General features: G+C 36.6%; 2 protein-coding genes across 5 annotated transcripts; one reads left to right on the plus strand and one right to left on the minus strand.

The window, feature by feature from the left end:
* Nucleotides 1-3,037: 3,037 nt before the first annotated feature.
* LOC135152593 (8-amino-7-oxononanoate synthase-like) lies at nucleotides 3,038-6,093 on the plus strand. Of its 4 annotated transcripts, XM_064092976.1 has the most exons (7): nucleotides 3,038-3,483; nucleotides 4,235-4,350; nucleotides 4,447-4,554; nucleotides 4,945-5,072; nucleotides 5,239-5,380; nucleotides 5,452-5,519; nucleotides 5,650-6,093. In XM_064092976.1, exons 2-4 carry the CDS (start codon nucleotides 4,306-4,308, stop codon nucleotides 5,014-5,016), a joined length of 225 nt encoding a protein of 74 aa, XP_063949046.1. In that variant the 5' UTR covers nucleotides 3,038-3,483; nucleotides 4,235-4,305; the 3' UTR covers nucleotides 5,017-5,072; nucleotides 5,239-5,380; nucleotides 5,452-5,519; nucleotides 5,650-6,093. The 4 variants fall into 4 exon arrangements, with proteins under 4 accessions (XP_063949046.1, XP_063949044.1, XP_063949045.1 ...); XM_064092974.1 differs by lacking the exon at nucleotides 4,945-5,072 and having other exon boundaries at nucleotides 4,208-4,350; nucleotides 5,114-5,380; XM_064092975.1 differs by having other exon boundaries at nucleotides 4,945-5,380.
* A 3,894-nt stretch (nucleotides 6,094-9,987) lies between these two features.
* LOC135152772 (uncharacterized) lies at nucleotides 9,988-13,900 on the minus strand. The gene is made up of 3 exons (XM_064093867.1): nucleotides 13,432-13,900; nucleotides 10,211-12,780; nucleotides 9,988-10,050 (listed from the first exon to the last, which is right to left on the minus strand). Exons 1-3 carry the CDS (start codon nucleotides 13,898-13,900, stop codon nucleotides 9,988-9,990), a joined length of 3,102 nt encoding a protein of 1,033 aa, XP_063949937.1.
* Nucleotides 13,901-14,577: the final 677 nt, after the last annotated feature.

Raw genomic sequence — 14,577 nt, forward strand, 5'->3', positions numbered from 1 at the left:
TTTGGATCTGGTAGCTTCTTGGTTTGGCAAAAAACTATGTCTAAACTGCATATTACACATCATATACTCTAAATATATTGATGTCTATACCTATATTTTACATCAGATAAAACGCCATAAAATGATGTCTAGTATATCTTTAACATCACCTAATAAGAAACTAGAAGACGTCTAAAAGTCCTTTCAACATCACTACATTGAAAAAAAATGATGTGAAACTAGCTTATTGGCATAGACTATATAATATGAGATGATGTCTTATGGGTTTTTAACATCATAAATTTTATCAGAGATGATGTCTGAATTTGGTTTACACATCGACTTTAGATTAAAAACTGATGTCTATGATGTTTCAGACATCGATTATTTATTTAAATTTGATGTCTATTGTGTTTAAGACATCGCCTTTTAGCTGATGTCTAATATGGGTACTATAGACATCACCGACAAAGACATCGCCTAAAAAAAACCAGGACATCGATTTTTAGGCGATGTCTAATGCAAAATTTCTAGTAGTGTAGAGAAAGAGACATACCAGTATTGTTTGTCTTCTTAGGAAGAGGACAATCCTATTTCCAGTGACCCGACTGCTTGCACCGGTAGCACTTCCCTTTAGGCTTTTTCACACCACCTTGAACTCCCACTGCCTTCACAGCTTTCTTTGTCTGAGCCTTTTTCTTCTTCTTCTTGCCTTTCGGCTTAGAGGAAGAACCTTTCTCAGCCACATTCACTTGAACACTCTGGCGAAATAATCCTTCAGCTGCCTGAAGTTCTGTCAGCAGTTCCGCAAGACTATACTGCCTCTTGTTCATGTTGTAATTCAAGCGGAACTGCTCAAAACTCTTAGGCAAGCTCATAGGGATAATGTCAATCTGGGTTTCCCCGTCAAGCTCAGCACCAAGGATCTCTATCTCATTCAGATGTGACATCATCTTGAGTTAATGATCTCATCAGCCTTTGTCCACCGCTTATAATACTCCTTATCCTCATCAGGAGCATCAGCAGCAGGCTGCTCAGGCTTGGGTTCATAAGTGCAAAACTTGTACTCCTCAGCAGTCAACACAATGTCCAAATTACGTTTCCATTCAATATAGTTAGGTCCGGTAAGTTTGTTATCCTTAAGTATGGTGAACAGTGGATTAAAGCCCATTTTATCCTGAGAATCATGCATGAAAAAATCACATTACACATAAAGAAGGGTGCATTAAAAATTAAGACGTATTGGTTCCTCTAACAATTATTAAAATTAAATGCACCAACGTTTAAACAGCATATATAAGTTTCTGGTACGTCACGATGGGTGACATGTATACCACCTAAATTTGTTTAAACGTTACTTCGGTCCTATTACTAAACAATAAGCCACGTTGGGGTGGTCTATATTATTTTTCATAGCTAAGTGTATACCATTATCAAATCTTAAATTATCCGAAACCTATGGAACTTGGTACGCCACGATGGGCGGCATGTATACCTTCCAATATTCTTTAAATAGAATACTTCAATTCAATATTCGTCAATGGTTTGATTTTTAGGCAGTGGAGGAGTCACATCGGTCTCACTTAATACCCATAAGCCTTAGAAATCGCCCCAGATCAGAGAGAAAGAAAATTCGTATTAATTTAAGAAGTTTGTTCCAGTAATATCTATAACATTTTAGACACCATAAATTACATGCCACGATGGGTGACGTATATATAATTTATATTCGTCTTATGTTAAATTACGTACAAACAATGATGGAGACCATGGGACTTAATATCATATTAATTCCCACTCCCACTTAGAATTTACTTTGAGGATTTTAATCTAGATGCATCGCCCTATGTTATTTCTTCGAAGTCCACATGCATACTATCATGGTTATAGCAACACAAAGAACACATAACATGGCAGCATACTATCATGATTAAAGAATTAATGAAAAACATCCCTATGTCCATGTCATTTTAGCATGCGCAAGGTTAGTATCACATGGCATAACAACAAAGACTAGAAACACATAGTAGCAATAATCAAGATAGGCAGAAATTATGTAAAACATAATGAAACACATCCACTATTATGGCCCCGGAAAAACAGCTTCGAAATAATCCTTCGAAAAATTTGGAAAACTTCGAGAGCCCGTTTGGAGGCCTAAACAGCCTCAGAAGGCCTCTGTTCGCCTCGTTCTGCCGTCTCCGAAAAGTGCTCGTTCGCCCAAATCAGACACCGTATGCAAAAGTTACAGCCAAAACAGTGCAGCACCCCCGAAAGCAGATCGCAGCAGCGGAAGATCTCTGTTTCTTGCAGCCCCGTTGATCAAACAATTACATACAAATTGTACAAACGAACCAGCCTATTCTATTACATCAGATCATAATCTAAAACAATTACAAATTGAATTACAAGATTAAACTATCACGATCAACCCTCGTGATTTACAACAGCCACGATAAACCACGTGGAATCCAAACATAACAGAATTAAAACACGGCCATAATAGTGGATAACAACCTGCATCACAGAACCACTACATACATGCATCTATAATCATGACATGTACTACATATCATAAAACGCAGAACCGCAACCTAGCTCTGATGCCATTGTAGGAACAATCGGATCTTGGCCTGCGTTTTATGATACTGATTAAAAGTTCGAAAAGAATATTAACCTTAATCGCTACGGCGCAAGCGATTCAAGTCCACGTCTTCTACTGTATTCCCTGAATCTCCTTGGACGAAGTGTGGCCTTCGATCTCCCAAGGTGTGCCTCTCCTTAAAGCTCCGAAAAACCCAAAACCCTAGCTGGCTCCTTGAGAAAAACGTCTGTCTCTCTCAAACCATAGGAAGAATTCGTTTTGGTGTGTTTTTCAGCTTTACACTACACCATATTTGGTCTATCCTAACATTACAAACTGATGTTGCCACCTAAAATGTTGCCTTAGATGCTTAAAATTTGATTGAAGCAGGTGTATGCCAACATCGCATTTTCGGTGTTGCCATTATTAAGATAAATGTTGTCATAACTAAAACAAACCCTCAATGCCAACATTTTGTGCGATGTTACCTTAAAGATGTGTTAAAATTAATAGGAGGGAAACAACCCGCCTTTTCAACTCTGAATTTTTTAAAAATAAATTAAGTAACCGCCCATCCCATCACTCACACAGATAAAACATAACAATAAAATTAAAACTAAAACCAATTCTTTCTCTCGGCTCACTCTCGCTCTCTCTCGCATCTCTCACTATCTATCTCGCATCTCTTGCATTTCACATCTTTCATTCATCTCTCCCATCTCATTCTTTCATTCCTTTCATCTCTCTCATCTCACTCTTTCATCTCTCGAAGCTTGTCTCGGAGCTTATCTCGCTGCTTATACAAGGAAAGGGTCCGACGATTATATACAGGAAGCTTATCTCGGTGTTTTAGTTCTTGTCTCGGAGCTCAGTAACTTTCTTCTCGTAGCTTGAATTTGGTCCGACTATAACATTATAAGGTATTTCTCTAAATTAATTTTGTTAATTTGGGGGTTTTAAAACCCTAATTGTAAATTCGTAATTTGGGGGTTCTAATATAAATAGTGTTAGATCATTCGATGTTCATGGTACCACTTATACGTGTTTGCACACCATCTGTTTGATTAAGTGCCTGTGAGTAGGTTTTATTCAAGATTTTCGGTACAAATGCATCATGTGTTCGTGTGTTGCTAATGGTGCTGTTAATTCAAACAGTGAGTAACTTTTCTCGATGTATATTTTTGCGGGAAGTTAAATGTTAGATTATATGCTAGAAATCGATGAAGAAGGGCTAGGGTTGCTAACTTATTAACTCATCTTATGATTATTTAGAACTGCGTTATGAGTTAGTTTGTTAGTGTAGATACAAGCAAATCATTTTCCTTTAGTTCATTTGGCACATGTCCAAGACACTTAATAGCTTGATTCTGTTCCTGTTTCAAATGCAAATAATTGTTTCACAAGGTTGCTCTTATTGCATAACTTTGATGTTGATGTTCCTTGAATGAATTGTAAAATAATCCTATAATTATATTGAATTTTTTTTTTATAACAGGTGCTTTAAATATTTTTCATTTATAACAGATGCTTTGAATATTTGTGTGTGTGTTTCTTGTGGTTGTAGTCCGTTTAGGTGAATCTGTCTAGTTCCCTAAAGCGCGATTTTGCGTATATGTTTGTTATATGTAAGCCTGTATTTGATAGGAGATGATCACGTATCACGTGGTACAGGGGCTGATAGAGAAGTGGACGCAACCCTTCAAAAGTTCAGAAAGCTACTTATATTCTCCAGAAATGATTACATGGGTTTGAATTTACATCCTTCACTAGGAAAGGCGTCTGCAAAGGTATGCTTAACAGTTTCTAATTTTACAATTATTATCTGATCGAATGTCTAATATATTTGACATTGCACAATGATATTTTCCATTTGTTCTTTCTAGGCTGCAGAGGAACATGGAATGGCGAAAAGAGGTTCTACTCTGATCTGTGGTTATAAAAATTATCATAGGCGACTTGAGACTTGCCTGGGAGAACTGAAGAAAAAAGAGGTCTCAGTTTAAGTGTCTTCTATAATTTTACTTGACATAGGAATGGGGTTAATAGTTTATATGCTAAAGTTGATGTGTTTATTGTGTATAAATATGCTAAAAAAGATATCATGCTCTAATATCATCATGTACGTATAAAACTGTACTCTGAGAGTATATTTGCTAATATGTTTCTTTTTAGCACAAGGTTACACACCATTTGTAGTGCACTTGACAATGGTAATTTTGAGGATAAGCAACAAACTGAATATCTTATTTTTAAGGTCTACAAGAATTTAATGAACAAAGAGCTTAGGTAATTACTAATATCTTCATTTTCACACAAGCAAACCTTTCTCTGTTTTTTTCTAATAATTAACTTGAAATTCTACTTAATTTATTGTTAAATAGGGATATACAAGAGACTTATCTTCTCTTGATCATGAAGGAAGAAGACATACTAAAGGTTCTTCGATTGTTTGAAGGAGCCACTGAAAGAAAAAATATTAGTGAAGTATATATCTTTAAGGAAGTGGATGGTAATATAATGATTTATTCTTGCTCTGTTTCACATTTTCAGATCGATATGTATCGCCCATGTATCAATACCAGTATCCTCGCCATATCCACGAATTGCACGCTATACACAAAGTGGAATTTGATTAGAGTTTTTAATCTTAAGAGCATAATATGCCTGTTTTACAGGTAGCGAAAACTCATGGTTTTTCTCTTAAATAATATTAGCATGTCATACATCATTTGAAGAAAATTATCTTGGTGAACCTATCCTTCCTGGTTGCTCTTGTCTGGTGCCTTTTGATGGGCAACAGAACATCCAATATTTAAGGTACAATTCGTCGTCTCATCTATTGGTACTAGCATATATGTCTGACGATTATCAGAATATCATTTGTGAAGGAATCATGCAAGCTATTGTGATGCACCCGTTTGACATAGGCGACCACTACATCATTAATAACGACCAGGTGAATCAATATCTCTTCAATTTCAGATTAGAGTTTCTATAAGATATACCTTTTAATTTTTCCTAATGTATAAAATACTTCACAGTTGGTCGTTGAAGAAATGGGGCTAACATATATATTTTTCTTGAAGGAAAAATAATGATAAAATAAATTATCTGAATTCCGGGTTACTTTCGAAATGGTGACTATTTTGACTGAAAAGATTCGGGATCAAATTGCGCAAAAGATGGAAGAAAAAGTGGACAAGAAGGTTCGAGATAATGTCAGGTTGTTGATGTTTAAACTGGCAGAAAAAATTCAAGAATTGAAGCTCGATATTGTAGAGCTAACTGCTGCAGTGCCGAATGCTTCAGCGTAGGTGATCACCATGACGACATTACTTCATAAAATTTGGTCTGTGGAATTTTAGTATTGTGATAATATTTTAGTATCGATAGAACTTTAGTATTTTTTGGTAGAATTTTAGTATTTGCAGAATTTTAGTAAGTTATAGTGAAATTATGTGGAATTTGTATTGTGGAGTTTGGATTTAACTATGTTATGGCTTGTTGGTTTAGTTAATATTATTTAACGTTTGCAATTAGGTTTCGGAATGGATGATTGGTTTTGATTATTATATATACAAACAAAATCTTGCAAATAATAAATAAATTGCCATGGACAAAAAAAATGTTGGCAAAAACATAAAATGTTACTCGAAATGTTGTTGCAGTATTGTAAAAAACGATGTTGCCATATATTATATGGCAACACAGATAAGGTGTTGCCATTATAAACAGATGTTGTCATACGATTTAGAGCAACACACACCAAACATGTTGCTAATGACAAAATAATGTTGGCATAAGGTTTATGGCAACATAAAAAATCGTGTTGTCATAAACTGGAAAAAGTGTTGGCATAACCTCTATGCCCACATCGATTTTCCTAACACCTTCAAATTTAAACAAAATGTTGCCAAAAACACAATGGCAACATAAATTGTAGTTTTAGCAACTAATTTTGGGTGTTAGGATAGACCATATGTGGTGTAGTGTTAGTAGAACGAGAATATATATAGGCTACAGTAGGGATCATGGACCATTAGGTCAGGCCTTCCAATGACATTCCGGGCCAGGCCCAATGTCATTAAATATTAATTCAATCCACTAAAGAATTAATATTTGCACTACCTTTCCTAGTTCCGTAAATTAATTATTTAATTTGGCTCCCATATTAATTGCTTATAAATTCCCCATGTTTAAGATATCGCATGTCCATTAATTAATTTAATTTCTGACAATTAATTTAATCAATATCTTTTATCCTTGATCATCCAAGAACAAATCTACCTGCAGGACTAAAGCATAATTATCTTTATGAGCTTTCAAGAGGACATCATCACCCGAATATATTTTTCGGACATGGTTTCCTTTTATAGTCAATATCCCACTCTGTATATAATGTCATTGCCCAATACATAAATTCGTAATTTAAAATAAATTACTTAACTTATGAGTCAAGGAATGTGCATTAAATACAAGTGTCAATCACTATCCGGATTAAGAACTTAAGCATTAATAACATCATAGAATCTTAGTTCTTTATTGTCAGAATAAAAGAAACAATTATTCTACTATTTTGATCCCGTTCAATATACACAAAGTATATAAGTATTATTCAATAGTCAAGATAAACTATTTCCAAATAATACTTCAGTCGTTCCAATGGTTTGTCTAACACCATCTAGACTGTGAACCTTTATTATATTATATAAGGAGTTTGACAATCTAATCTTCTGCTATCCCATTTGATACTAGATTGTCTAAAATATATAATATACAGACAATGTGAAAAACATGCATTCAAGATTCTCAAATAATTGTTATATACCTTAAACGAATATTTCAGTACAACCCTGACAGGTTCAACAGAAAAAGAGAATATTGTTGTATTTCTGGAATCTGGCAGAGTTTATAGAATCTCAGAAGCTGATCTTTTGCTGAAATCTCTTAGGGAGCTTGAAAACTTTCACTACATGCTGGAAATCAAGAATGAAGCTATTCAGAGATGGTCTGATCTGATGAGGAAGACTATCCAAGAGAAAAGAAGATTCTATGGGATAAAGTCTGATGAAGAATACACTACAAAGATAGCTCAAGATGATGGTTCTGAGATTGATATGCAGAAAAATAGCTCTGTCATGGAGACTATAGCTGGAACCAGAATTTTGGGTTACAACAATGAGGCAGACAGACCTAGAGTTATCCAGCTAGGAGATGCTATGAGAAGAAGCAAGGCAAATGCCTTGAGATCAGCCATATACCAGACTGGGGAAGACACTGAGGAGCTCAGCACTGTTAAGTCCCAGATGATTCAGACTCTGAAGCAAATTGAGGAAGCTCTGATAACTCAGTTTGTCAAGGGAAGCTATGGATATAGGTTGATTGGACAGATAGTAACTGCTGGTTCTATAAGTTGTAATTAGTTTTGAAAATTAATTATCTTATGCATTTGTCCTTGATTGTTTTTGACATCATCAGTATATATATATAGAACTTGTTCATTCTGTCTAATGTACAAGTTGGGGGAGATTGTTACATATTTGATGATGTCACAGGTATCTAACTTGTTTACAGTGCAGAATTAAATATCAGAGTTTATCTGGAAATCAGAGTTTATGATACTGCCAGCTGGATCAGAGTTTGACGTAGATCAGAGTTTGCAGGCGGCTGTGAAAGGCATATGTTAAGCCTATTTGTATTTAAGAGTATTAACTCAACTCTGATAAGAAAGAAAGTAAATAGCAAGCACTATTGAAGGAATCCGTACGAAGAACGTCAAGTGATTTATTAAAATCATATGTCTGAAGAATTTCAGGATGCTGCTGCACACCACTGATAGAAGTTCATTAATATGTTCAAGCCTCAGTGTACAAATAATCTTTTGTAGCACGTCCAGAAGTCCAGAAGATATAAAGTTTTAATACTTTATTTATTCAGAAGATTCCAAACTATTTCTACTTATGAAGAAGAACTACGAAGACAAAGACTCGACGAACAAGCCACTTCTCAAATGTTTAATTGATAAAGAATATTTGATTCATCTAGATACAGATGAACCAGACAGTACATTTGTGTGTCAGCTACTCAGATTAATTATTCTACATCAACTATAGGTGGTCGTTCAATCAAGACAAAGAATCAGATCTCTTAAAGGAAGTCAGAAGACCTGCTGGTGAAGAAGTGCTCAATATAATTATTCTTTTAATTTATTCACATCTCAAAATAATTATATAAGTTATGTAATTTATTTATTAAATTGATTCACACTTGAATTAATTTAATTTATGAATTTATATAATTAATATAATTAAGTGAATAATTATTAGATTAATTATATATATAGAAAATTACATTTATATTGATTTTGGGCGCGGTATGACAATCATATACATTGTCATACCGCACCTGTTGAGTACTTGTAATAGACGGTATGGCAATTCCTTCAATTGTCATACCGATTTCAACTGGCATGACAATCTCTTTGATTGTCATACCGAAATCAACTGGTATGACAATCTTAGTGATTGTCATACCGTTTCATCCCTTAGCCACCAAGTCTCATTGTCAACCCAGTTTGTCATACCGAATTTTGTGTGGTATGACAATGCCTCTGATTGTCATACCGAGCGAATTCTAGCATGACAATGCCTCTGATTGTCATACTGATCCATGTAATTGTCATAACACTTTGTGTGATTGTCATAGCACTTCCTAGGATTGTCATGCCTACCTTTGTCATACTAGTTCAAGTGATTTGCCTATAAATAGGCCTTCACCTCTTCATTTGTAAATGTTCAAGCATTTGTAAAGCTTTCAAGTTGTGCTAAACTTGCAATTGTTATATCCACAGTTTTCTGTGCTTTGATCATTCGGTTGTTTTATACCGCTAAGTTAGAATACAACCTGTCGAATTTATTCTACGAACTAGTGGACATTAAAATGAACCGTATTAATTGTACAACGACTTAAAACATTGTTATATCAATTAATCACAATCTGATTAACAAGTCATATACAAATCAGATTTATTCCGCCGCGATTATTTTTAAGTGACGATTGTATTCAACCCCCCCTTCTACAATCGTTCTAGGACCTAACAATTGGTATCAGAGCGGTTAATACAATGCATCGTATTAGATCCTATACACTCTGAAACGGCCAAATATTTTTTTATTCGAATTAATTTTATTCCAAAAATTAATTTTGATTAAAAATATTTTTCTTTCAAAAATCCAAATCTCTTTCAAACACTATTCACTTTAAATCCTTAAACATGAGTGCACAAAAGATTAGTAGCATTAAAATCCCACCGTTCAGCAAAGAACACTTTGGCCTATGGAAAAGGCATATGTTGTTGTTCCTTCGCACCGCCAATAGAAAATATATCGGGATTTTAAACAAAGGTGTTTCTACTCCGATGAATGTCATATTAGCACACGAAGAAGACGGTGTGTTAATACCTCATTAGACAATTCCGAAAGAACCTTCTGAGTATACAGATGAAGAGAATGAACAGATGAACTTAGATGATGCTCTTCAACTAATCTTAGTTGAATCCCTAGATTGTGACGCCCTCCAAATCCGGGTCATAGACTTGGGGGTCACACCACAATATAAACCTGTAACAATAATAATATATGCAGTGACCTTGTCATGTTGCATCAACACACAACCCAATCCCTTATGAGAAGCATCACTATAGATTACAAAATTCCCTTGCTCATCTGGAAGTGATAACACTGGAGCTGATACTAACCTTTTCTTTAATTCTTGGAAACTTTCTTCACACTTTTCTGTCCACACAAACTTTTTTTCTTTCCGGGTAAGCCTTGTAATTGGTACAGCAATCCTTGAGAAATCTTGAACAAATCTTCTATAATAGCCTGCCAAACCCAAGAAACTTCTGACTTCTGTTGGTGTTCTTGGTCTTTCCCAATTCATAATTGCTTCAATCTTGGAAGGGTCTACTTTGATTCCTTCTTTACTGACTATATGCCCTAGAAATTGAACCTCTTGTAGCCAGAATTCACACTTTGAAAATTTAGCATATAGCTTCTCTCTTCTCAATATCTCTAAAGCCATCCTTAAGTGGGTTGCATGATCCTCAGTGGCTTTAGAATAAATTAAAATATCATCCATGAATACAATCACAAATTTATCCAAATATGGTTTCAAGACTCTGTTCATTAAATCCATAAAAGCTGCGGGAGCATTGGTTAATCCAAAGGCCATCACTAAGAACTCATAATGGCCATATCGGGTTCTAAAAGCTGTCTTAGGTATGTCTTCTTGATTAATCTTCAATTGATGGTATCCTGATCGCAAATCGATCTTCGAAAAACATCTTGCTCCCTTTAATTGATCAAATAAATCATCTATACGGGGTAATGGGTATCTATTCTTGATAGTTAACTTATTAAGTTCCCAATAATCAATACATAACCGCATACTACCATCCTTCTTTTTCACAAACAACACTGGTGCTCCCCACGGGGACACACTGGGCCTAATCACTCCTTTCTCTAGCAATTCCTGTAACTGGGTTGCCAATTCTTTCATTTCTACTGGCGCCATCCTATACGGGGCTTTAGATACTGGTTCAGTTCCGGGTGCTAAATCTATTGAAAATTCAATTTCCCTGTCTAGAGGTAATCCGGGTAACTCATCTGGGAATACATCTGGAAACTCATTTACTACAGGAATATCTTCAAGCTTTATAAGTTCTCGACTCAGATCAGTTACATATGCTATATAAGCTTCACAACCTTGACGTAATAATCTCTTCGTTTGAATCATAGTCAAAAACTTCTTTATCTGCTTCTGCCCTCGAAATACTATCATCTTCTCATTCGGTGCTTTTAATATCACCTTCTTATTACGACAATCTATCAGAGCATTATGCTTCGATAACCAATCCATTCCTAGAATAATATCAAACTCTCCCAACTTGAAAGGTATCAAGTCGGCACAAAACTTATTTCCTAAGATCTCAACTTCACAATTCCTATAAACTTGACTAACAGGGACACGTTCCTGATTAGCCAATTCTATATTCATAACCTCATCAAGCAACTCTATAGGACAATTCAATTTAGGCACAAAATCCTCAGAAATAAATGATCTAGTAGCTCCAGAATCAATCAAAACCTTGGCACATAAAGAATTCACAGTAAGCGTACCTGCCACCACATCCGCATCCTGGACTGCATCCCTCATAGTCATGTTATAGGTTCTGGCCTTGGGAACTTCGGGGACTACTGGAGTGGATCCCATAATTCTAAGTGTAGGGTTACCTGGAGCTGGTACCTTGCAATCCTTCACCATGTGTCCTGGTTTTCCACACCTAAAGCATGTTATTCCAGCTGCTGGATTCCTATTAGGTTGGTTCCTTGCTGGTTGATCTCGAATCATTGGGTTCTTTGCTGGTGGGTTCTGACATTCCCTAGAATAGTGTCCCTTCTGATTGCACTTATAACACACCACATTCAATCTATTACAGATTCCTCCGTGTCTCTTTCCACATATCTGGCACTCCGGCAGTGGAGGCCTTGACTGATTACCAGTAGTTAGACGGTTACTCTGCCCGCTACCACCTACCTCTGGCTTCTTAAAAATGGGATTTCTCCCTTGTTGAAACTTCCCTTTCTTCGGGTTATTGAAATTCTGAAACTTCCCTTGCGGAAACTGTCCCTCATGATGCTCTGGTTTACGCTTCTTTCCCTCTTTCTCTTTCTGAAACATCTCGCTTTCTGTTTCCGCTATCATTGCCTTTTGAACTACAGCTGCATAAGTATCTAATTCCAATATAGCTAGCTTCCCTCTGATCCATGCTTTCAATCCCTGTTGGAATCTCTTAGCTCTTTTCCTATCAGTATCTATATAGGTTGGAACAAACCTGGCCAACTCAGCAAACTTTCTCTCATACTCAGCCACATACATATCTCCCTGCTTCAATTCTAAAAATTGTAACTCCATTCGAACCTGGAGAAATTGAGGAAAGTACTTTTCCAAAAACAACTCCTTAAACCTATCCCATGTGACATTCTCTGTCTCTTCCATCGCCTTCACTAACTCCCACCAATAAGTGGCTTCTTCTTTCAGATAATAACTAGCAAACTCAGTCTTCTGCTCATCTCTCACTTTGACTAATACAAATGCCTTTTCAATTTCCTTCAACCATACCCTAGCCTCAATAGGGTCCGCTGAACCCTTAAACTCTGGGGGATTAACAGACTAAAAATTTTTGAATGTAACCTGGGGATTAGCCTGCCTTTCCTGCTGCTGAGTCAGGTTGCCAGTCTGTTGGGCCGAGATCTGAAGAATCTGGGCCATTGTAGGTTCTGGATTATTGTTATTGTTGTTGTCATCAGGGTTGGTTGCACGGTTTTGTCTTCTGGGAGGCATAGCTCTGTAAAGAAACAAGCAGTTTATTTAACCTCCAAAACTTTTAACAATTGTTTTTAGAAAACAGAATATTTCTTTTTGAAAACATTTTTGGTCATTAAATTAAATAAATCGCATGCTTCTTTACAGAACAGAGCAATAGTGAAAGAAACAGGGTGTAATGATATCACAGGGTTTATATGAAGTGCAGTATGTAAAGTAAGTAAGACTGGTGCAGTAAAGTAAAGGACAATATGAAAAGGAAAAGTTCTGATATATATATATATAAAGAGCTGGGGGTACATCAGCGCAAGCGCTTGTCAAAAGTAAAACATAACATCCAACCTACACACTAGTCAGCACCGCTAGTCTATACAGAGGTCAAAAATGGCTGACCTTATACTACGCACTACACACTACACACTAATATACATTGTACCACCACTCTGTAACTACCACTGTCTAACTCCCGGGAAAAGTAGGACCTCCAAGCTTATCCAACTCCTCCATCATCCACATGGCCCACTCTACCAGATCTTTGTAAGTACTCCAATCTTCAGCTACGGCACCAAGCTTCGCCCTTGCGATCTCCCTGACCTCCACAATCTTCTGCCTCAGCTCTCGCTCAGCTCTACCAGGGTCCATCATCTGAATCACACGCTCTAACTCCCTAACCTGCCCAAGAAGATACTGGCGCTCCATCCTCACCGCCTCATACTCATGGTAAGGAACAGGGTGCTGTGCAGTACGAAAGGAGGTATGAACAGAGGAACCTCGGGTGGAACTGGGGGTACTAGGCGGGGGTCCACGTATGAGAGGCCTAGCACGAGAGGTCGAGGCTATATCCCTAGGAGGAACTACTGCTGCTGCAGCCAACACATCCTCTAGAGGGGGTGAAACTGGAGGGCGAGGCTCTGGTATCTGATGGGGTGGGGGAATGATAGGATCTGACATCGTGAATATCTGTACATCAATAAAACAGAACACATATAAGAATCTCTAATAGTACGAAAGCCTGCTTGCACTGATACTCACCTCTCAACGTTCTATCTACCTAACACTCACTTCTAAATTTTATCCCTCTACCCAAACCCGACAATCTAGGCTTGTTTTATTGACTCATAACCTGTAGCTCTGATACCAACCGGTGACGCCCTCCAAATCCGGGTCATAGACTTGGGGGTCACACCACAATATAAACCTGTAACAATAATAATATATGCAATGACCCTAAACATCCACGGATCGTTTCAGGTTATAGTATGAAACAAGCCACAACTTAACTTATATTACAATACGTCGAATCCCAATCAATATCTTACAACTTACAAACCTCAGCGCAGTGCTTACACACAAAGGATACTCAAAAGTTCATAATATCAGCAACTCCTAGCAAGGCTCTCCAACACTCATCCTGATACCTTGGCTTGATGACTAGCCTGTGGGTCCTCGCTAACAGTATTCTCTTTTTTCACTGGAAATGAACATAAAGATTCGCAAGAGTGAGCTTACAAGCTCAGCAAGTAATATAAACAATAAACTGAAGTTCAACATTTATCAATAAGAATGAATCAGGATATCAAATCCCTTTTAAAGCAGTGATTAGAATTGGATATTCATTTTTTTTTAAA

The sequence above is a fragment of the Daucus carota genome, chromosome 5 (genome assembly GCF_001625215.2).
Source record: "Daucus carota subsp. sativus chromosome 5, DH1 v3.0, whole genome shotgun sequence".
Lineage (NCBI taxonomy): Eukaryota > Viridiplantae > Streptophyta > Magnoliopsida > Apiales > Apiaceae > Daucus > Daucus carota.

What these genes read in the sequence shown, in the direction of transcription:
- LOC135152593 (XM_064092974.1), top strand. Translation starts at nt 4,306, where the DNA reads ATGGGTTTGAATTTACATCCTTCACTAGGAAAGGCGTCTGCAAAG. An exon ending in TAGGAAAGGCGTCTGCAAAG is followed by an intron (nt 4,351 to 4,446) that starts GTATGCTTAACA and finishes TGTTCTTTCTAG; the next exon opens with GCTGCAGAGGAACATGGAAT. An exon ending in GAGAACTGAAGAAAAAAGAG is followed by an intron (nt 4,555 to 5,113) that starts GTCTCAGTTTAA and finishes TCACATTTTCAG; the next exon opens with ATCGATATGTATCGCCCATG.
- LOC135152772 (XM_064093867.1), bottom strand. Translation starts at nt 13,900, where the DNA reads ATGTCAGATCCTATCATTCCCCCACCCCATCAGATACCAGAGCCTCGC. An exon ending in GGAGTTGGATAAGCTTGGAG is followed by an intron (nt 12,781 to 13,431) that starts GTCCTACTTTTC and finishes TTAATCCCCCAG; the next exon opens with AGTTTAAGGGTTCAGCGGAC. An exon ending in TGTTGATGCAACATGACAAG is followed by an intron (nt 10,051 to 10,210) that starts GTCACTGCATAT and finishes CTGTATACTCAG; the next exon opens with AAGGTTCTTTCGGAATTGTC.